The 23525-nt window shown below is 30.7% G+C and overlaps 2 protein-coding genes across 3 annotated transcripts; both read left to right on the plus strand.

The window, feature by feature from the left end:
- The first annotated feature begins 11379 nt into the window (after positions 1–11379).
- On the plus strand, positions 11380–14682 carry LOC107892365 (V-type proton ATPase subunit d2). Its single transcript, XM_016817434.2, has 10 exons — positions 11380–11895; positions 12110–12230; positions 12834–12941; positions 13022–13124; positions 13316–13396; positions 13531–13616; positions 13730–13789; positions 13889–13937; positions 14012–14146; positions 14310–14682. Exons 1-10 carry the CDS (start codon positions 11715–11717, stop codon positions 14439–14441), a joined length of 1056 nt encoding a protein of 351 aa, XP_016672923.1. The 5' UTR covers positions 11380–11714; the 3' UTR covers positions 14442–14682.
- Positions 14683–18441: 3759 nt separating this feature from the next.
- LOC107892367 (uncharacterized WD repeat-containing protein alr3466) lies at positions 18442–22430 on the plus strand. Of its 2 annotated transcripts, XM_041077478.1 has the most exons (9): positions 18505–18780; positions 19009–19294; positions 19474–19654; positions 19750–19844; positions 20057–20162; positions 20383–20600; positions 20752–20794; positions 20916–21169; positions 21870–22430. In XM_041077478.1, the coding sequence occupies exons 1-9, from the start codon at positions 18774–18776 to the stop codon at positions 22291–22293; spliced, it is 1614 nt and encodes a 537-aa protein (XP_040933412.1). In that variant the 5' UTR covers positions 18505–18773; the 3' UTR covers positions 22294–22430. The 2 variants fall into 2 exon arrangements, with proteins under 2 accessions (XP_016672924.1, XP_040933412.1); XM_016817435.2 differs by having other exon boundaries at positions 18442–19294.
- Positions 22431–23525: the final 1095 nt, after the last annotated feature.

Genomic DNA, 23525 nt, shown 5'->3' on the forward strand with positions numbered 1-23525 from the left:
CCTGGAATTTGACTGTAACCCTTTGCAACAAGCCTTACTTTATATCTAGGTTCTTCAACTCCTAGAGTCCCTTCTTTCTTTTTAAATACTCATTTACAACGAACAGCCTTTTTATCTTTAGGAACTTTCATAAGATCCCATGTTTTGTTTTTGTGGAGTGATTCAATCTCCTCTTGCATAGCAAACATCCACTTTTCTAAGTCTTCATAGCTAACTGCCTAAGAATAATTAGATGGCTCTTGATTCGCATCTATATCTTCAGCCACATTTAAAGTATAAGCAACTAGATCAGCCTCCGTATACTTCTTTAGAGGTTTAATTTTTCTTCTAATTATGTTTTTGGTGATAGAGTATTGCGGTGAAGAAGCAACTCTATTCTCAATTTTTGTACTGGCTTGAGGAGTCGACTCTGTATTAATCTAATGCTTCACCTACTTTTGATTTTCTTTATTAGAAGAGTCTTTAAGAGATAAGTTAGGTAGCATAGCAGTTTCATCAAAAACAACATCTCTGTTAATCACAACTTTTCTATTTTTAGGACACTATAACTTATACCTTTTTACACCAGCTTTATAACCAAGAAAAACGCATTTAATGGATCTCGGTTCTAATTTTCCATTATCAACATGAGCATACACAGGACACTCAAAAATCTTTAAATCAGAATAATTAGTAGGATTACCAGACCATACCTCTTGCGGAGTCTTTTTCTCCATGGCAACGGATGGAGATCGGTTGATCAAAAAACATGCAGTAGAAGCTGCTTCTGCCCAAAACGACTTTAGTAAGTTGGCATTTGACAACATACATCGAACCTTCTTCATGATCGTTCTGTCCATTCGTTCTACAACGCCATTTTGCTGTGGAGTATAGCGAACTGTCAAGTGTCTCACAATCCCTTTTGACTTGCACAATCTATTAAACTCATCAGAATAGAACTCTAAGCCATTGTCTATGCGGAGGTATTTTATTTTTTTCCCATATATTTTTCAATCATAATTTTCCAAGACTTAAATGCGGAAAACACATTGCTTTTCTGCTTCAAGAAGAATGCCCAAACTTTTCTGGAAAAATCATCAATAAAGGTTAGCATATAATTAGCTCCACCTCTCGAGGGCACTCTGGATGGCCCCCACAGATTAGAATGAATATACTCCAGCGTTCCCTTCGTGTTATGGATTCCTCTGGTGAATCGAACTTTTTTTTGCTTCCCAAAAACACAGTGCTCACAGAAATTCAATTTGCAAATTCCTTGCCCATCAAGAAGCCTCTTTTGCTCAATTCTACCATGCCATTCTCACTCATATGCCCTAGGCGCATATGCCAAAGTTTAGTAATATTATCATCTGACAAGGAAGAGGAAGTGACAGCTGCATCACCAGTAACAGTAGAACCCTGCAAAACATATAACTTGGAAGTCTTTTTCTGCCTTTTTATCACAACAAGGGAGCCTTTAGAAATCTTTAAAACCCCACTTTCAGCTATGTATCTGTACCCTTTTGAATCAAGAGTACTCAATGAAATTAAATTTCTTTTCAATTCTGGAACATGTCGTACGCCACTAAGTATTCTAACAACTCCATCAAACATCTTAACTTTAATTGTTCCAACACCTGTGATTTTACACGAAGCATTATTTCCCATCAAAACAACACCTTCAGACATTGTTTCGTAAGTTGTAAACCAATCTCGATTGGGACTTATGTGGAAGGAACAGCCTGAATCAAGTATCCACTCCTCGCTCACTTTAGAATTGTTTACTGAAACGACTAGAAGTTTACCATCGCTATAGTCTTCTACAACATCAGCTTTACCGAAATTTTCTAGTTGTTTTCCCTTTTGATTCACAACCTCCCGTTTAATCTTGTTCTATAGCTTATAGCACTCAGATTTAATGTGCCTTTTCTTCTTGCAGAAGTTGCAAGGTTTACCTCTGTTTGAAGACTTTGATCTACCCTTAGATTTACCGCGAGGATTCTATTCCTGTGTCCTTCCACGATCATCATCAGCATTCCGATCTTGTCTCTCACGAACAATGAGACCCTCTCCCTAAGAGTCGGGTTTAACCACAATATGCTTCATCTTATCATACGAGGTCAAAGAATCATAAACCTCATCAACTGTGAGAGACTCGCTGCTATATAAAATCATGTATCTAAAGGTTGAATAAGACGGAGGCAACGAACAAAGTAGAATCAACCCTAGATCTTCCTTATCATACTGAACCTCCATGGCCTCTAATTTTAAGAGAATTTCTTTAAACACTGTTAAGTGTTCGTGTACAGATACATATTCCTCCAAACACTGTTAAGTGCTTGTTAGAGTTTGCGACATATATATTTGTTCTATCCTCTTCCATAATGCAGCGGCAGTCTTCTCTTTCATCACATCCTACAAAATTTTGTTGGACAAATGCAGATGTAATTGTGTTAATGCCTTTCGATCCTTACGCTTCTTCTCTTTACGCTTCTTCTCTTCATCTGTTAATGTTGAAAGCATCTTATCTATCCCTAGCAGGGCATCCTCCAGATCCATCTGCGCAAGAACTGCTTGCATCTTAATCTACCACAACGCAAATCTGGTGTTACGATCTAACAGCAAAATTTCATACTTCAAAGACGCCATTACCGTGATCGAGATGAACAACCCGGAAGCTCTAATACCAATTTGTGAAAATAAAATAAAATAAAATAAACACACAGATTTTTACGTAGAAACCCTTTCGGGAAAAAACCACGGGCAGAGGAGAAAAAAATTCACTATGTCGAATTCGAAATAATTACAAGAGGAATAGACTATGTCTATTTATAGGCTTATAAAGCCATATTCTAGTAAGACTGAAACACATTATTCTAATCAATATCAAATAGATGGAATTTAATAAGGTTTAAAAAACCTTATTCTAAAATAAAATAAAAGAAGTGTAATTCTATATGGATTCTTTTTTTATTTTATTTTACCACTATATTTTATTTAAATAAGGATTCGGGTCACTTAATTTTAACAGAATATGAAATAAATTAAATATAAATTAAAAAAACTTCAACTTTTTTTTTAAATTAATATATATATATTAAAATAAATAATAATAATGATACAAGGGTTATCGACCGATTGAACTTGAATCTGATAACGCTCTATTAGTAGAAATAATGTTAGCTGGTAATTCTATTATCAGTCATATCGTAGAATTACGGGTTATTCATAAGTTGTTACGTATGAATTAGAAGGTTTGTATCCATCACATTTTCAAAACTCACAATGAAGTTGCAAGGCCAAACATGCTGCTATAGAATTCACAAGTATCTAGGTGTTCTTCATACCTCTTCAAGTTGTGTGGGGTTTAATTCAAAAAGATATTTTGGGCTTTTGATTTTATGTTTTTCATTGTAATTGCCTAGTGTTGTTCTTGTTTACCAAAAAATAATGATACAAATAAATCTATTTTTTTATTTTAATCTTTTGTTTCACGTATCATTCTTGCTATCATCCTTGTGACCATCTTCGATTAACACTAGACTTTTGATGGAACTAATTTCTTCGTAGTTACGAATTTCTTAAACAAATATAAAATTATAGCATTAAATAATAAGATTTTTCTATACAAAATTTTGTCGTGATAATGAGGATTGAGTTTTACGCCACGTCGTGACTAGGAATCCAGTCGTTATGATGAGGGTGGGACAATTTGCCACGTCGTGACGAGGAATCCCTTCACCAAGATGAGGCCAGGACAGTTTGTCACGTCGTGACAAGGAATCCCATCATCACGACGAGGCCGGGATAGTTTGTCACATCGTGACGAGAAACCCTATAACAACCCATTTTCAGTAGTGTTAGATATAGTGATTTCGAGATCACAATTTTGGTGTGTGAGTCTATATATATTAGTAATTAATATTTAAGAGTGAAATATGGTATTATGGTGAATTTTGATTGGATAAATTTTATTAATTGGTTAGTTAGTCAAGGTACAAGTGGTGCATATCGAAAGTTAGTGGTTTTGAAAATTGAGGTGTCAAAACCACTTTTTCATAAACCAAACCTGTAAATATTTAAAATTAAATATTTACGGATTTGTTGTATTAATGAATTGAAGCTTGGTTTAGAAATTTCAATGGTTTGATAGTTAATTAATGAAAAAAATACTAAATCGTAAAAGTTCAATTACTATGCATTTTTAATTAACTGAAGGACCAATTAAACAATTAGACCTTCTTTTGTATGTCAAACGGTGGTGGAATCGATTTGTTATCCAATAAGTTTGTTAATTGAGGTTTATATTAGTTAAACATGTTTAATTAAATAAACTATGATTAATTAATTTTTAATTAAAGATATATTAAATTAAAGAAGATAACAACTATTTTTTCCTTCTTTTTCTCATCTTCTTGGCGAAGCAAAAGAAAAAAATGGGTCTTGGAGCTTTGGACGTTTGGTCATTTCAAATTCATTTCCTGTAATTTTTATATTTTTTTAGATCGTTGCAATTAGGTTCATCTAACTCATATCTTTGTTTTCAAAACTGTTAAAGATTTCTATAGCTTTCATTTTTGTTAATTGAAGTTTTTGAATGTTTATGGTAGGTTTTGAAGCTTAGAAATAAAATAGGATTAAATTGTTAAGTAAATTTTGTTAGTTTGAGTTTAGGGATTAAATTGTAAATATCTTGAAATTGATATGAAATTTTTATAAATTGTGATAATAGGAGGCTGTATATGAATATAATTGAATTGGGTTTAAAATTTGGAGTTCAAATTCGGAAGATATGATAAGTTCGATTTTAGGGACTAAATTGAATAAAATGCAAAACTTTATAGAGCATCCAAAAAACTAAATTGAGCTGATATATGTTTATAATTGGATGAAATAAGAGGGTTGAAATTGATAAATTAAATTGAATAATTGTATAGATCGGGAATTAGATCAAACAGAATTAATCGAGGAAAAAGACAAATTTGTTGATTAGTCCTTAGAGAATTGACCATCTTCGATCAACACTGGACTTTTGATGGAATTAATTTATTTGTAGTTACAAATTTCCTAAACAAATATATAAAATTGTAGCATTAAATAATAAGAATTTATTGTTATAAATTGAGGTTTTTATAACATTATAATTATAACTAAAATAGTAATTAGAAAAAAGAAACATAAAGTACAACTAAAATTAATAAGAATGTACAACTATAAGGTGAAACTTTCACACTAAACAATAAAATGATAGGGGAAAGTGAATATGGGCAAGTTTAAAATAAATTTTAGTACAATAAACTAAATAAGGATGATGAAAGAATACCATAATTTGACCTCACCATTGATTAAAATGATCTTTCATCTCTCCTAGGAGATAATATCGTTTGAATATGACTTGAAATTTCCTCTTCGGAAAACAATTACTTTAATTCTCCATAATGAAAGTGTTGCATGCATTTTGTTCTCGACAATAAAAATTATTAATTCAAAAGCAGGTTTAAAATACAAACACAATGCAAACCAAGAACCTGATACAGGAAGCCCCTTAAACAAACAAACACAAATAAAAAAGAAAAATGGGTAAAAACTCAACACCAAAAAATCAATTATGATGATTGAGTGTCAGCTAGGTTGACATCATTGTTGTCGCAATAACAAAGAGGACGTGGGTTTGAGTATGATTAAATGAGTTTTACCTTTGATTTATGGGTAATTGGAGTTTATAGGTAGTTTAGATATTTTATCACAAAAAATCAAATATTTTAGAATATCTTTTGATTTTATTGTATATATTAAAAAAGAGTACGAATAAAATCTAAAATCAAACTCTAAAAACTTTTCTCTTTTCTATCTCTAGAGCCATTTGCCTTTTATGCCCATTTTCCTAGCGGCAGTTACTACCTTCGGGCTTGCTACCATCGCCTTTTCCTCCTCCCACCAACCCTCTTTTCCTATTTTCTTTTCTTTCACTCCACGTGTCTTCCCTTTTTTCAATTTGCATATATGTTTTGATACATGCACGGATGGGGTGAAATTTATTAAATTTCATTCACTAAAGCTGTCAATTTTCAAGTTTGAGAAATCAGCCGACTTGCGATGACTTTTTGGATGGAATCCATCTATTTCTCGATTTAGTTGTCTTCATAGCGTTCAAAGATCTATCTCTTAGCTTTGAAACATACATTGAATCACGTAATTTTGATTTTAGGAGCTCAAATTATGACCATTTTTAGTGAAGATTGCGCAAGTAGAATTTCTTGACGGGATTATGATGGAAATTATGAGTTTCTAGCTTTTAATTCGAGTTTCCTATTGGGTTTGGTTTTTAGGCTTAATTTTTTTATATATAAGCCCAGTATTGTATTTATTATATTTTATTATTTTATTATTTTATTATTCTGAATTCTGGATATTATTTAAGTATTTTAAATTGTTTAGGAGTTTTTGTTTTTTAGTCAAAGAATAAAGTTTAGTTTAAAATTACTTATTGTTTTGATAATTTAGAGTTTCAATATACTTTAGAGTTTTATTTGGATGTCCTTAGCTAGCCTATATAAAGGCTTTTTAATTGTTCATGTCACACCCCAAAAACAACAAATCCAAAAAGGTAAGGTATGTATGTAAACTGTTTTGGCACTATGGTAGTATAAACTGCCACTCTGCTGACTTGCTGGTGAGTTACAGTATTGGTGCATACCAACATTGTAGTATTTGCCCGTTAACAGTACCTAAGGATTTAGTTACGTGATATCTTCAAGTGAAGAAAGATTACGCCTACGGAAGAGTACGCCCTAGTAGTGGCTAAGCATGAATAGCCTATCAAGTGTATGAGAAAGTTGTAGGAGACTTAATTATCTTTAAGACCATGCCATACGCAAGACACCACAAAGGTATAGTACGTTCGGGTTCTATAAGCATTGTTCAAGTTGGTTTTTGTAATGGGATTAGTCGAGATTCAATTGGATTGATTCAACCTTCCTTATGATTAGTCAACAGTAAAGTAGATCTTCATCAGATTTTCTTTTACCTGCCCCTAAATTTGGCAGGGAAATTGAGGGGATTAAGAGTATATCTATTGAAGAAAAGGGGACATTCCAGATGGTTTTTTTTTCTAGTTAACATTCAGGTTCTTCTTTCTAACCTAAATGTTCTCTTCTTCTTTGTTAAGATAGAGCTAAGACCTCGTTTAACCAATGGATTATTCAACCTTCTGTTAAGTCTTATAGCCCTGTATGTTACGATTGTTGAGGAGTGAGGATGTTAAAAGGTGTGAAAACAGTAGGATGTGAGTGAAAAGCCCTACATGGGGGTTGCACATAGTTCAAACGTTAGTAAACTATCTGTAAATAGGGATTCTAATGGAAATTACATGATCTTGTAAGTAGTTTTTGCTGCTGGATTGGGAAGGACAATCGAAATAGAAGCTCTATGTCGAGATAAAGGTAGGTTTCTGGTGAGTCTCTAGAACCAATTTCTGTATCATATTTTTTGGTGATTCCTTGTACAGTCGATGTTCATATAGATGCACATATCTTCTTGAAGGTTGTTGTTGTTGTTGTTGTGCGTGTGTATGAAGTCTATGTAAATGTGTCCAACATGTTATTAGAGTGATGCATGCCAAATTTTAGTTGGTGACCAAGGGGTTCGGGTAGGGTGTTGGGAAAATATGTGATATGATAATAAACCCCGTGGTGGTGTTTGAGTGACGTCCGTCAAGACTGTAAACACGAGGTCCGTCGGGACAGTAAAAATGAGAAAAGGATAGTGTGGCAGTTATGTGGAAAAACCATGGCCATGGCACATTCTGACAATGGTGGATGAGTCACTTTTGTCTACTAGGGTTTTTGCATATCTTAGAGGCGATGATGGGCAAACCTAAAACGATGTTGATTTTAAGTGAATCCATATCGTCAAACACGACAGTTTGTGTGATGCCTTGGTGGTAAGCCAAACCGAGCCGTTGTAGCGTAATGTCTAGGAAGCCTTTGTAGCAAGTTAGTTGTAAAGCCTTTGTGGCGAGGTTATCTAGGAAACTCTTATGGTGAACTATCTTAAAAGTATATGTGGCGTAATGTTTAGGAAGCCTTTGTGGTGAATTTTGCAACGCCTAAGTGGCAAGTTGTTAGTTCGCATTTGTGGCAAAATTTGGGTATGCCTTTAAGGCATTTTCTCAAAGAGTTCTCGACAGTGTACTTGATCAATAAATCCACCATAGTAACTCGCTAGGTCAGAAAGAGAGCTTGGCATTTATGCAATTAAATCCTTTTAGGTATTTTTACAAAATTACCCCCAATATTTTACATTTATGCAATTTTGGTCCCTAAGTCCCAAACATGCAATTTAACCAAATTTTATTTAAAACTCAACCTAGCCGAATCTTATAGGACTTCATTACAGCCGATATTTATAATTAATTCATATCAAGTCCTTGGAATTTTACCATTTTAACAATTTAACCCTTAAACATTAAAATCATTAAAAACTACTTTACAAACTAGTCCAACTAACAACCAAACTCCATATTCTTTCATAAAGCTTCAAGAATAACTCAAAATCAATAATGGAATAATCCAAAACATTTAAAAATTTTATAAATTAGTCCTCGAATTAGCTAAATCAAGTTAATTCGAGCTCAAAAACATGAAAATTACTAAAAACGGATAAGATTTACCTACCTAATCAAGGAACCCTAATTGACCAAAGCTTACTCCCCCTGGCAATGGATTTTTTATTTTTAGATGAAAGAAAATAAAGATGATGATGCCTTTCAATTTTGTTATTCTTTAATTTTACTTAATTGATTTATCAATTTACTAAATTAATCTTTAATTTCTAATGAAATTTCAACTTCAACTTACTTAAATCATCCACTGTTTTAACTAATGGTATAATTACCATTGAATGAGGGTTTAATTGCACAATTGGTCCTTCAATTATTTTAAAATTTTTAACAAAACTCTTAATTTCAATTTAACACTAAACTAATTAGGATTAAATAAGCAAATAGCCCAAAAGCTATTGGAGTAATCATGTCCATCATCGCTTGCACTTTTTGACCATGATTTAATCACCATTTTGGTCCCTTTACTAATTTAAATCTATAGCGATTAACTTTTACCTCTTTTACAATTTAATCATTTTTAATTTATTATCTAAACGATAAAATTTCTTAACCAAAATTTAATATGACACTGATGACCTTGTAAATATTAAATAATTAATATTTACAGACTGACATGTTAGAATTGTGGTCCCGAAACCATTATTTTTTACACCATTGAAAAACAGACTGTTACAAGTTCGATGTCGACGTTAGCTAAATATAATCTCAAAACATCTAACACCATCAATTTTCCATTCAAATCACAATCAAATGCAATATCAATCATATTTTACACTTTATTCAATTTAGTCCCTAAACCCGAGACAATCATTACTTTCGATCTAGAGTTTCAAATTAAAATTCAATGTTGCATATACTCATTAGGGACCTTCTAATTTCTATTCCTACTAAAATTTCATGATAGATTTGCATTTTATTCAATTTGGTATTTAATGTACGAAATCAACAATTAAACTTTACAATTTAATCCTTTTCTTAGCAACAATGACAACTTTCTAAAACTTTAACAGTCTTACAAATTGGTACATGAGGTACCTAAATCAAGCTCCCATAACCTCAAATCTATAAAAATTATAAGAAAAGAACCTTGAATTTACTTACCAATTAATGGTCAAATACTTCAAACTCTAAAAATGGAGTTTCCATTTTTTTTTCTCTTTGTACGAGTGAAGAAGATGACAGTTTCATCTTTCTTTCCACCCAAAAGCTATTTATACTTAGTTTATTACTTAATTAATCACGTTTTAACTAATTAATCTTTAATTTGTTAAGTTAAATTAACATATATCATTACCGTACACTAACACATATCTAAAAATAATTTATTAACCATTTTGGCCCTTTAGATAATTGCAATTTATGTCCCCAAATTTTTAGTCAATTAAAATCTATAGCAATTGGACTTTACAATTTTATCTTTAGGCCTTAATTAATCACAATTTTGACTAAATTGTCTAACAAAATTTCAATTCATCTGCATATTAACTTTATAAATATCCCTATTTAATATTTACAGAAACGAAATCTGAAAACCATAATTTTTTATACCATTAAAAATCAAGTCGTTACAATAGTTATAGTATAAGATAAATTATAAATTATAATATACACAAATATTACATAATATAATAATTATATATATACACGATAGCAATTTAAGGTTATAATAAAAGGAAACAATTCTTATGTGGCATATCTAAAAATCTGTTATTTGGCACACTAATTATTCGCCACGTGTTTTCATTGATTAAAATTTAAAATGAATATTATTTCAATTTAATTTCCTTATAAAAATATATCAACTGTGAATACTCATTCATATAACAAGGATCATATATGTCAATAATCATTAAATTGTAGGTTATAAAAATATATTTATATATATATATAAATTTATACACACTTAATCTAATTTTAATTTTTTCTTAATTTTAAGTCATTACATATGATTGTTAATATCCAATATAAGAAAATATAAATATGTGTTTGAAGTTTTCTAAAATTTAAATTTTGCTCATTCATTCATGCAATTATTATTTTTAATTATTGAAAATTGAATTTCATATATAATATATACAATATTTCTTTCTTTAATAGAAAAATGAAAATATTGAAATAGTATAGATTAATTTATTAATTTAGTTTCCAATTATGTTTTTCTTTTTCTATACATCTTTCCATCATGTAATTTTTGTTTAGTAACTTAATTTACATCGTTTTTCTCCTCTTTAAATTTCTAAATTATATTCTAATTTTTTTAAGATTAAAGTTGAAATCATATTTAAGAGTAGCATCAAATCATTTGAGTTTATTTTAAATATTATTATTTTTATTTAATTTATATTTATTATAATTTAAATTACTATCATTATAAAAATTAAATATTTATATTATTTTTACCTTTTCAAAAATAGTATTTATGAAATGTTAGAAATTTTGTACCATTTTTTAATAATTCAATATAATATATTTTAATTAATACACGGAATTAGCCGTGTATCACACGAAAAAAAAATAATTATGGCAATAAATTTGTATTGTGTGTCAAAATTGAATACTATATTAAAAATAAAAAAAATAATAGCTTATAAAACAATAAGATTATTTAAATCTATTTAATTTGTCTGCTCCGAGCTGATCTAAATCCAAAAACATCAAAATTATTTGAATCTATCTAACCCTGTTCGATCCTGATCTAAATCCATAGAAACAAGTTAGAAAAGGTTTAATTCAAAAAAATCTAAACTTAAACAAATTTAAACCGAAAATTATCTACACCCGACAAAATTCAAACCCGAAATAATGTGAATAACCGGCCGGAAGCCATTCTCTAACACAAATCGGACACATTATTTTTATTTTATTAATTAGTTATATTTTTGAAATTCATTTTTAAATATTAATTAATTAATTATGTAAAAAGAATCCCGTCAGAAATCTAAACTGTAATTTCTCCAAGCTCCCTTTGATTCCCATCATCACAATCATCATTTGGACCCATAAATCTAAAATCTCCCAATTTCCCAATTCTTTATCTGTAGGGTTCCGTTCTTAGCTTCAAATTTGCAAATTTAGATCTCAATCACTCAAATCACTGAAAAAACAACCCAGCAAAATGTACGGATTCGAAGCTATGACGTTCAACATCCACGGCGGTTACCTAGAAGCGATCGTGAGAGGTCACCGGGCCGGTCTCTTAACCGCCGCCGATTACAACAATCTCTGCCAATGCGAGACCCTTGACGATATCAAGATGCACCTCTCCGCCACCGAATACGGTCCTTACCTCCAAAATGGTACACATCTCAATCCCTTCCAATCTTTATGGCCTTTTCAATTTCGAATCTACTAAGTAATGCATTGATTTTTAATTGGATTGAATCTAAATTGATTCAATTATAACTTTATAGAGTTAATTTGAAGCACATATTGTTGATTTTTTAATTGATAGAGGATCTGCTTTTTTTTTTTTTTAATAATTTGATTATGCCACTTGTTGATGCTTTGCAGAACCTTCACCATTGCATACGACTACTATTGTGGAGAAATGCACTCTTAAACTCGTTGATGAGTATAAGCATATGCTATGCCAGGCTACCGAGCCATTGTCCACCTTCTTAGAGTATATCACGTATGTAAAGATTTGTCCTTTTTGTTTCTTTGTTTGAATTTATTGAGACATATTTAATATGGCCATGCATTTGATTTATTTCGGTATTATGATCTACCTTTGATTTAATTGCTTATTGGCAATGGCAGCTTTCTGTGTGAATTAGGTTGTTCTTAGAACTAGGCATAAAATGTTAGGTGTTAATTCAGTAGCATCAAAGTGCTGGTGGTTCTGAAATGTTATTAGGTTGTTCTTAGAACTAGGCATAAAATGTTAGGTTGTTCTTAGAACTAGGCATAAAATGTTAGGTGTTAATTCAGTAGCATCAAAGTGCTGGTGGTTCTGAAATGGAAGTATTAATTGTGCACATCCGTACGCTGCCATGAGGTTTTGTTATTTTCTTTGAAGTTAGAGGGGGGTTGTTTGTTTCCCTCATCTCTTGATCTGGTTAATCAGTATTAGGCTCGGGTGGAACATAGCTGCCCAAATGGTTGGGCTGCTTCAATATGTCTCCTGGGATGTATCTAGAACTCTGTTTAGATGTTGTGGAGATGCAGTTTTATTAACGGGTCTTTTTGGTAGTGACAACCAGCAAAAAACTAACATTTTGACTGCTTCATTCAGATATGGTCACATGATAGACAATGTTGTCTTGATTGTTACTGGAACCTTGCATGAGAGAGATGTTCAAGAGCTTTTGGAGAAATGCCATCCTTTGGGCATGTTTGATAGGTAATGTAACCCCTATAGAGAGACTAGATTATTATTATTATTATAGTATGTATGCTCACTTTTCTTTTTCACTGCGTCAGCATTGCAACCCTGGCAGTTGCTCAGAACATGCGTGAACTCTATAGGTTGGTTCTCGTTGACACTCCACTGGCTCCATACTTTTCTGAATGTATTACATCTGAGGTACACTGCTCTAACAACTTCTCTAATAATGTTTCACCAAATTTGATTGTCTGCCCATCTGTCTCTCTCTCTCTGTATAAGCATCCATGTCAGACTGTTACCAACCCTGCTGAAGGAGTACTCTGTTTGTTGAATGTTATCATTTCTATGACTTCGATTTTTGGAGTCATTCGCCTTTTTTTCTCTCCTAGGACCTTGATGACATGAACATTGAAATTATGAGGAACACTCTCTACAAAGCATACCTTGAAGATTTTTACAAGTTTTGTCAGGTAAGGTCATTTTTCTTTTTTGAATATATCAGGTAAGGTTCTAAGTACAGAAGAAAGATGGCATTTTATATTTGGTTATGCAGATTGTTCTTATTTTGGACCTCCTTTTAACTTCAATGTGCTTTACCCTATAGAAACTAGGCGGTGCAACTGCAGAGATAATGTCTGACCTCTTAGCCTTTGAAGCTGATAGGAGAGCTGTCAATATTACAATTAACAGGTATTTTTACTTATAGATATCATTTACTTCCTAAAGTTTTTTAGTTTTACCCTCAATATTTTCTTACCAAGGATTTTCTAATAAACATGTTTGGTCTTGTTTACTTTTTGCAGCATTGGAACTGAACTTACTCGTGATGATCGTAGGAAATTATACTCTAATTTCGGTCTGCTGTAAGTTCTTTCTCCCAGGCCTGATCGTACTGTTTTTACTTTTTGGTATTAGATAATTGTGGAGTGTCTTCTCTGACAATGCTGCTTCATTTTAAACAGTTATCCTTATGGTCACGAGGAACTTGCTGTCTGTGAAGATATTGACCAGGTGTGTTTCAAACGTTATGCTTGCTTAAATGAAGTTACTCGTAGTTCTTAGTCTTTTGCTTGGATTGCTTCTAGGTTCGTGGTGCAATGGAAAAATATCCTCCCTATCAATCGATTTTCTCTAAATTATCATATGGAGAAAGTCAAATGCTTGACAAAGCATTTTACGAGGAGGAAGTGAAAAGGCTTTGCTTAGCTTTCGAGCAACAGGTTTGTACTGGTTACCGCGGTCATCCATTCTTTTTGTAACAGTTATCTAGTTTTCGTGAAGTGAAAATATCCTCCCCACTTCTTTTCATGCATGAAATAAGGTCATTTAGTTTTCTCTGACTTGTTTTCTTGGACAATGAACCCCCCCCCCCCCCGGGCGCAGTTCCATTACGGTGTTTTCTTTGCATACATGAGATTAAGGGAGCAGGAGATAAGGAACCTGATGTGGATCTCTGAATGTGTGGCTCAAAACCAAAAGTCTAGGGTTCATGACAGTGTGGTCTTTATATTTTAAATGACCCATCTGACCACCAAGCCGAAGTTGGTTAGGAACAATGAATGGTAATGTCTTTTGCTTGATCAGCTGTACATTGTCTGTCCTCCCTCAAATTCTCCACCCATATTTTCATTTAAGTGGTGTGTTTAGCCGCTCTTTATCCCAACTATTTGTGTGCTGAGGAATAAATCCCTTCATATATTATTATATGTTTTCTTTCTTAATTGAGGATATATATAATGTTGTGTTCTTGAGCTTATTTTCAATCTTTTATTTAAGGAATTTCCAGGAAATTTCCCCTTCTACTTTTGAGTTTCTAATTTTCAATTTTGTTATTTTGCTCTTTTTTTTCTTTCCTTAAAATGTAATAGTATGCTACTGTTTCATGAGCATTTTTGATATTTTGAATGTCAATGAATAACACATATGACATGCATGTTGTGTGTAGGTGCATTTTTGTTTATTTTTATATATAAGTAATAACAATAAATGATTAAATAGGTTGAAATTTTAAACATGAATACAATAGAAGGTCATGGATATTAAATGCTTCATGTTGGTGTCGATTTTGTATCATGTTTAAATTATCAGATCTTTTGTATCATGTTTAAAAGTATAAATTTTTTTTTTGATTTTCTTTTTGAATTTGAATTGTTGGTATATACTATCAAATTGAGTTTTTTATTTGGAAATTTTTGGTAACTTATTTGTTTGCAAAAAAATAATATTTCGATTATTGTAATTATTTTTAATCAAATTGAGTTGCCATGAATTTAGATTCAATTATTTAAATAGTTGATTTTTCTCAACAGGTTTAATTTTCTCACGATGTATGAATTAAATGTTATACATTCAATGGGCATGTAATTTTTTTTTTAGCAATTTCATTGCATGTTCTAATCATATTTATTTTTTTATACAATTTTTAGAATTATTTATAGTCTCTTTTTAATCCATAAATAGAAGGATAATACGTTTCAGCGTATTCAAATTTACATCCTATTATATTGACAACAATGCAGATACTAATCGAGTTAAGACTCAATCGGCAATGTAATTGTAATTCAACCATTTCTTTTTGTTGGGTTTAGGAATTCAAAGTAGAGATCATTATAAGTAAAAAATTACAAAAATACATTAATCTAATATAATAAACTCAATATGTTAGCAGATTTATAACTTGGTCTCATGTTTTAGATACTATTAGCAAATACAACTAAGAGAGAGAAGAGTAAACATAAAAGGGAAAGAATAATTCAATTTTACTTGGGATACAATAAATTTATACATACTTTTTTTTATTTATAGGGTTTTAATTTTTAAGATTTTGGACATTATATAATAGTCCATTTATATATAATAAAATATTAGCAAATACATGGGAGGTGGAATTTCATTTATTCTAACTTGTGAAGTTAGAAAATTTCATATAAATAATTTTTATCAATGTATCAAAATATTAATAATTTATTATTCATACTTAGAAAATTTCTGTTCAATAAAGAAAAAGTACTTGAAATTTTCTAGAATCATTTATAATGTATTTTGGCACACTTAATGTGTGGATGAAAAAAAAATTAACAAATATATTTATAAAAAATTGATATAGAAACAATTGAGACTTTAATTGGAATGATAAATTTGAGACTTCAAAAGTTATGGTCTTTTGGGTTCAAATTCTATCTTATATTTCTGTTCAATAAAGAAAAAGTACTTGAAATTTTCTAGAATCATTTATAATGTATTTTGGCACACTTAATGTGTGGATGAAAAAAAAAATTAACAAATATATTTATAAAAAATTGATATAGAAACAATTGAGACTTTAATTGGAATGATAAATTTGAGACTTCAAAAGTTATGGTCTTTTGGGTTCAAATTCTATCTTATATGTATTTTTTTAGATTTTTATGAAAATATAAAAAGATAAAAACACAATCATGGTAATATTAATTATTATTTTTTAAAATAATAGTTTTTTTGGTAATTTTTCTACTAAGTTGAGATTTGACCGGCGACGCTAATTCAGTTAAACATTTAAAAAAATTAGATTATGAAACATCTATGATGTGTATAAAAAATTATGTAAAAATATATTTATTAAAATTTATATAAAAACTTTAGATTTGGATAAAATTGAAGACTTAAAAATCGTAATATTTTATGTTCAAATTTTATCATGAATTATTTTTATTTATTTTATATAAAAATATTTTTAAAAAAATCCTCCACGATAATATAACATATTTTTACGGTAAAAGTACTATAGAGGTCCTTGTATTATGAATTAAATTGTAATTTGCCTCTTATATTAAAAAATTGGAAAAATTAGCCCATGTACATTAGAAAAAGAAAATAATCATTCTGTTAAAAATTAGCATTAAACGATAACATAGAAGGTAATATTTAAGGCAGTATTATTTTTTTATTTGAAAAATAAAACATAAAATCCAATGTAGTAGAAGTATCATGGAGGTCCCTATACTAAGAGTCGGATTGTATGTTTGAACATCTACTAAAAAATAAGCAAATCAGCCCATATACATTAGATTAAATAACAAATTAGTCCTTCTATTTAAAATTCTACCAATTTCTACTGTTAAATGTTAACATGACTAGCAGAGCTATTAGAAAATGATATGTGGAGTGCCATGTGCACCTCATGCTAACGTGGCAATCCTTAAACAAATTTAAAAGTTTTAAAATTAAATAAAATTATTTTCAAATTATTAAGAATTATAAGAAATTATTAAATTTTTAATATTTTTTTTAAAATTTATTAAAAATTACATTCAAAATTAACCTAGACAAATGACTATTCAGGCAAAAATGAACTTAGAGAAATAATTATCTTAAATTTATTTTGGAATAATTTCTTAAATAATTATTAAATGATTATAAAAAATTAGAAAAATTATTTTTAAAAGTTATTAAGAATTAGATTTTTAAGAATTTTAAATAATTTTTTATATTTTCTATAAAACTACATTAAAGTGCAATAAATTCAACCTATTACTAATGTTTCGAATTTAGACCAAACCGATTAGTTGAATCGAAAATCAATTAAATAATTAACCCAAACACTAATAAAAAAACCAATAATCACACACATAGGAAAAACCGATTGGCCCAATTGGCCCAACAATACAAAAGGCCATTTCTTAATAAAGTATTCAACCGAACAGAAAAATTATAAAAATATTTAAAAAAACAAAACAAAAATTAAGGTTTAATTTATTTCACTATAAATAACTTTTAAAAAATAAATTTTATTATATTTGTTTCACGAAAAATAACTTAATCAACAGAAAGTAAGCTTTGAAAATTATAAGCCATTTTCTAGAAAAGAATTAATTTATATGTGGTTTTATTTTTATATAAAATTAATTTAAGTCAAACTTAATATTATTATATTATTAGTAGTTTTTATTTTTATTTTTAAAAATATTTAAAATTAATAAAATACTATAATTTTTAATATTATTTAACATACATATTTAATTATTAATATCTACTCATATAATCAATTATTAATGTAATTTATTATTTTAATAAATTATTTTAATTAATAAATTTTAAAAATAATAATTTTAAATAATATGTTTCTTAATAATATTCAATTTCAATATTTTAATAATAAATAATTATTACAATTATAAATATATTAATAATAAATTGTTATAATATAAAGGTTAAAATATGTTTTAAATCTATGTATTATTCACAAATTTAAAATTTAATTATGTTTAATAACTTAGATCCCTTACTTTCCAAATTTGAAAACAAAATCTAATTGTTAACATTGTTAAAATTTTTTATTAATTTTGTTGATGTCACATTTTTAAATAAAAAATACTCATAATTCATATAACTAAAAAATAACGTTATAATGAATATTAATTTAATAAAATATTTTAAATTTTGATCTCTAAAAAATAGAATTAACCCAAAAATAAAAGTATATAGAGTATATTTCAAATTTACCAAGATTATAAAGGCTTCTGACGAGAAAATTATTATTATTTTGCAAAATCATTTTCGAAACCATTTTCATAAACAAATGGAGAAAAAAACCTAAACCTGGCCATGACCCAAACACCCCACCCCCCACACCCCACACCCATGCGTAAGGCCATTGCCGACAGTTCCTCTGCAGTCAAAATTCAGCCCTCTATTCGCCTCTCCTCTTGCTCGCCTTCGCCTGCTTCAGATCGGTGGTTGTTGGCTTGCCGGTGCCATCATCCACTGTTATTTTGTTTTAAACCTTTGAGCTTTGAACCAAAGGCTAAACGATAAAACAGAAACAAAATATGAAGAAGAATTGAAGGACATAGGAAAAGAAATCTGAAAATGAAAAGTATAATGACTTTTTATTAAATAATAATATAAAACTTGGAAACTGAGCAGAGTTGGTAGTCCTGGTGCAATTGCAATTGTTGAGGGCGAACCGGTTGAACCGGTCGAACCTCTAACCGGTTCAATCACCGGTCGATTCTGAAAACATTTCTTATTAGAGCTTTCTATTGTCGCTTATGGGTTCTTGAAAATTAACATTTTGATGGTTATATGGTTTTTGCCATTACAGAACAACCTTACTCTGAAGTTGAAAGGGCCATAAATTCTACTTATTTTCTGGCCAAAAAAAAAATCTACTTTTCTCCAAAATTCGAAAAAATGGCGGAGCCACCAGCTTCACAGCCGCAAACGGCAACGACAGAGGCGGCGAAAACAAAAATCACCGATTTGGACGAAGATTCATTGGCTCTTTGCGCCACCTACCTCAGCCTACAGGACCTTTCAAACCTCGCCATGACCTCCAAATTTCTCAAGAAAATCGCTTACTCCGACTCCATCTGGCTCCACCGCTTCAGGTTTTTTTTTTTCCTCTGGAAAATGTTTATATGATTCGCTTTCAGAAAAGAAAATTTTCGATTGTAATTTAAAAATAGATGAATATGAATAAATTATTTGCAGGCTCGAATTTCATTTTCTCTTATTTTTAAATAATTTTCGATTTAATATTCATAATTTATGTTTTTGATTGAATTAGCCTGCGTTGGCCGCTAGAAATGCTATCCAGCTCTTCATCAGGAGTGAGGCAGGCGTATTTGGATTGGCGTACGGCGTTGCATCAGTTTAAATTTTCTGATCCTTTCGTCCTCGATTTATATACTGAAGCAAGGCATTTTGATAATATACTTCTTGATAAGAATGATATTATCTTTTCTCAAGTATGGCCATTTAGTTTTTGTTGTCGTGGTTTTTGATTATATGATGCTTTACATTTGAGCATCATTGCAAAGCTTACTTAAGTTTGTTTGCCAAGGGTTCTATCATAAGAATGATGAAAACCGACAGCTTCTTGAGCGGTGGCTCGCTTGTTAGGATGAGTGATCATAATGCAAGAATTACATGCATGAGGTGAGCAATATTTGATGGATATCCTTGTAGAATAAGCGGCATTGTCTTTATGATAGAGAGCATGGTGTTCTTGGTTGTAATCTGTCGATGTACTTGGTGATGTTTTTATTTTCAAGTTAGGCTTACTTATTTACACTAGGCATCGGAAATGGTTATGCTCGTATGCAAAAGCTTGAGTTCCCTTTAATATGCCTTGTGTAATTGCTCTGCAGATTGTTTCCACTTAATGAAACTTCTTTAGTTCGAAGTGAGATACAAAGAGAAGAAAACGTTCTGGTAACCTCAAGCTGTGACCACTCAATTCGTCTATGGTGGAAGGTATTATCCTGAGCATTCCCTTGCTTTTCTCCATTTTGACAGAGCTGTATTAGTAACCTCAATTTATTCCTTGCATTACTTTAAGTAGAAGGGCGTTGTCTTGGTTGTTCATTATCATCAATTTATTATTTCTTTTGTGCTTGTATTATGAATAGGATGTAAGCTATCTTTCTTAGCCTCTGTTGTTGTTGAATGTCCTGGTTGCATGCTTTGTTTGTAGGGTGCTTGTCATCGGTGCTTTAGAGGTCATAATGGTGCTGTTTCCACCTTGTCAGATAAATTATTAGGTGCTGGGGGTGTCAAAGTGTTCGCAAGTGGTGGGGAAGATGGCACTGTTCGCCTCTGGTCCCTTAGCTCTAGTGGAAAACGTGGCCAACAAGCTTTAAAGGCTACACTTTATGGGCATCAGAAACCTGTTTCATTGATGTCAGTTGCAGGGTATGAATCTGTTTCTTCAAGAATACTTGGTCTTTTTATCCCTTTTTCAATTAAGGAAGAAAGTCATCGAAGTCTGAGCTTTATATTCTTCACATTTGATTATATTTTCTTTAGTTATAATCAATAGTTGATTTTGCCTATCATTTTCCAGGCACAAACCTTCCCTTTTGGTGACTATGTCAAGGGATTCTAAGGTATCTTGTTTGGCTTTCTTCTTGAGCATTCACTTTTAATACCACCCGAGTTTTACTTTCATGTTTGTACTCGTATATTTTTCAGCAGTTATGTACTACCTGACCATTTTGGGGTTCATAGGTGAGAGTTTGGGATACAAATACATCATCAGCTGTTCGTTCTTCTTGTTGCGTGGGAATGACTTCCTTGCCGGGTGCACCTGTGGACATGAAATGCGATGAAGCATTGCTCTACATTGCAGCTGGTTCCTCTGTTGTGGTAGTTGATTTGAGGACAATGCGAAAGGTTAACACTGTAGCAATATGCCAACCAAAACTGTACTCTTTTGCAATTATGCCCTCCAAATCTTTAATTTGTACCGGTGGATTTGGCAAGTAAGACCTTTTTCCTTGTTATGAATCCTTCCCTTTAGTTTTCCGTTTGTCATGGTATGATTGTTTGGTAGGTAAAGAAAGTATGAATGAGATTGTTTTTACACTTTATCGAGATAATGCCTAGCCGACATTTTAGGTAAAAGATTTTGCATGTAGGCATTGTGAGATCCATTTTAAAAAGGAAAATGGAGGTAAAAGTACCATGGAAGCCCTTATACTAGGAGTTAGATTGCATTTTGCCCCCTCTATTCAAAAAAATGGGTCAATTAGTTCCTGTAAGTTAGATCAAAGAGCAAACTAGTCATTCCGTTGAAAATTCCATCTATTTTTACTATTAAAAACTGGTCATTTATGTTAGCATGATGTACATGTGGCACGTCACATATCACCGTTTGGTTATTCCAACAGCCACATTAGTTTTAAACAGTTCAAATGGATGAATTTTTTTAATAGAAATGACTAATTTGCTCTTTAGTTTAACGTACAAGGTTTAATTTGTTCATTTTTTGAGTAACTACTGGGGCCTCAATGGTACTTTTACCGGAAAATGGATCGTTATGTTGACTTCTATTCATGCTAAATAATTTTTTTTTCCTGATTTTCGTTTTCCATTTGTTGAAAGCCGATTTTAATACGAACTTAAGGTTGTTTTATCTCCGGTTTTGAAACTAATACTCGAAATCCTACACTGGATTCACAGAGCATTGCTTTGGGATATCAGAAGAAGCCAAGAGGCATCAAAACCGAAAGCGGTTACAGAGTTGGATGGTCACATAGGTTCAGTGACACTATTACATATGGATCCATATAAAATAGTTACTGGAGGGCTGGGAGATAACTTAGTTAATGCTTGGGAGATTGACACTGGCAAACAAACAAACTCTTTGCTTTGTAATCGTCCGGAGCTCGGAAATACCAATATCGGATGTTCGGCCATGGCTGTGAATGCGTGCAGAATCGCTACCACTAGTTATGGTGAAAGTCAGGGACTTGTCAGTTTCCGGGATTTCTCTGGTGCAGTTCGTCCGACTTCTTCAAAATGCAATGATGATGAGCAAGAAGCGGATGTTTGGAAATTTTGGGGTACACAAACATATAGTGATTCAGATGGATCTAATGAATGATTGCCTTGCATCTCTCTTCTTTAAACATAACATTGGTTTATGCAGATGATTATAAGGTTAACAGTGAGATGCTTTATTGGGGCATATGTATATGGAGTTTTATGAAATTAAAAAGAAACTCGAGGCATTTCTTCGTTGATATGCTCTAATGGACACTTTTTATTAATATTCTAAAGGCAAAAAGTACTAAATCAAGTTTAAAATTGAATAAATTAATTAGTGGTCAAGAGTTCGATCCTCACATTAAGAATGAAATAGTTTTAAAATTCGTGATCAGTATTTTCCTTTTAATGGACTTACTAAGTGTAGAGGATTAGTTATTAAGTTGGTTCAAAAAAATTGAACAAGTTAAATGAAATGAAAATTAAATTACTCAAATTAGTTAATTTAAATAATTTAAATTTAATTAAGTTCATGTAATTATTAAAATTGTACTTCAATAATATAATAGTTGGGTTCTTTTAGGAGTGTGATGAGGTAAATATTTGATATTTAAGTAAAAAATTTAATTTCCAAAATGTCTAATAGTTTTTAAAAATAAATAATATATATTATAAAAAATTAATTCCACGAGTTAATCAAATATTATTTAAAAAAGAGAGAGTAAAATCAAACATAAAAGTATTTAAGCCCAATTCAGTAACTTAAAAATATTCTGTCAGTTATTGCAAATCTAAAATCTCTGTATGCTCAGTGTCTCGGTTAATCTTAAAAAGCCCACATTCTAAGTTTTCACTTTAATTATTCAACTTCAAAAATTATAAAATTGTTGCTAAACTATATGAAAGTTTACACTTTGGTTACGTCGGCAATAACTTTTATAACTTTAGAGTTTCGATTAATTTAATATCATTTTGTAAATTTTTGAAGTTGAGTAATCAAAATGTAAACCTACTAATAGTTCAGTGACCATGAGTGTAGTTTACCTTTTTTTAATCAATGATTGAATATTAATATAATAGTATTTTCATCTTTTACTATATGAAATATCTATACTATTATTTTAAGCACCTAACTGAGTTGGTCTCCCGAGTCAACCGAGCACCAACTCATTTGAAAAATTATAGAAATATCCTTTTGTAATTATAATAAATTATATTATTCAAGGATATTTTATTATTTTTTATTAAAAAAATAATAAAAATACACATAGAGGGATTTGAAGGCATGACAATTGCATTAGTAAAATCTCAAATCTATAAATCATATGTTTTATTACTTATTGCATGTTA

Source organism: Gossypium hirsutum, chromosome A09 (assembly GCF_007990345.1).
Source record: "Gossypium hirsutum isolate 1008001.06 chromosome A09, Gossypium_hirsutum_v2.1, whole genome shotgun sequence".
In the NCBI taxonomy this organism is placed as follows: domain Eukaryota; kingdom Viridiplantae; phylum Streptophyta; class Magnoliopsida; order Malvales; family Malvaceae; genus Gossypium; species Gossypium hirsutum.

Bases quoted from the DNA above. Each gene is read 5' to 3' on its own strand.
- LOC107892365 (XM_016817434.2), top strand. From the start codon at position 11,715: ATGTACGGATTCGAAGCTATGACGTTCAACATCCACGGCGGTTACCTA. The intron at 12,231-12,833 runs GTATGTAAAGAT...TGCTTCATTCAG, and splicing joins ACCTTCTTAGAGTATATCAC to ATATGGTCACATGATAGACA. The intron at 13,125-13,315 runs GTACACTGCTCT...TTTCTCTCCTAG, and splicing joins CTGAATGTATTACATCTGAG to GACCTTGATGACATGAACAT.
- LOC107892367 (XM_016817435.2), top strand. From the start codon at position 18,990: ATGGTTTTTGCCATTACAGAACAACCTTACTCTGAAGTTGAAAGGGCC. The intron at 20,601-20,751 runs GTATGAATCTGT...ATCATTTTCCAG, and splicing joins TCATTGATGTCAGTTGCAGG to GCACAAACCTTCCCTTTTGG. The intron at 21,170-21,869 runs GTAAGACCTTTT...CTGGATTCACAG, and splicing joins TGTACCGGTGGATTTGGCAA to AGCATTGCTTTGGGATATCA.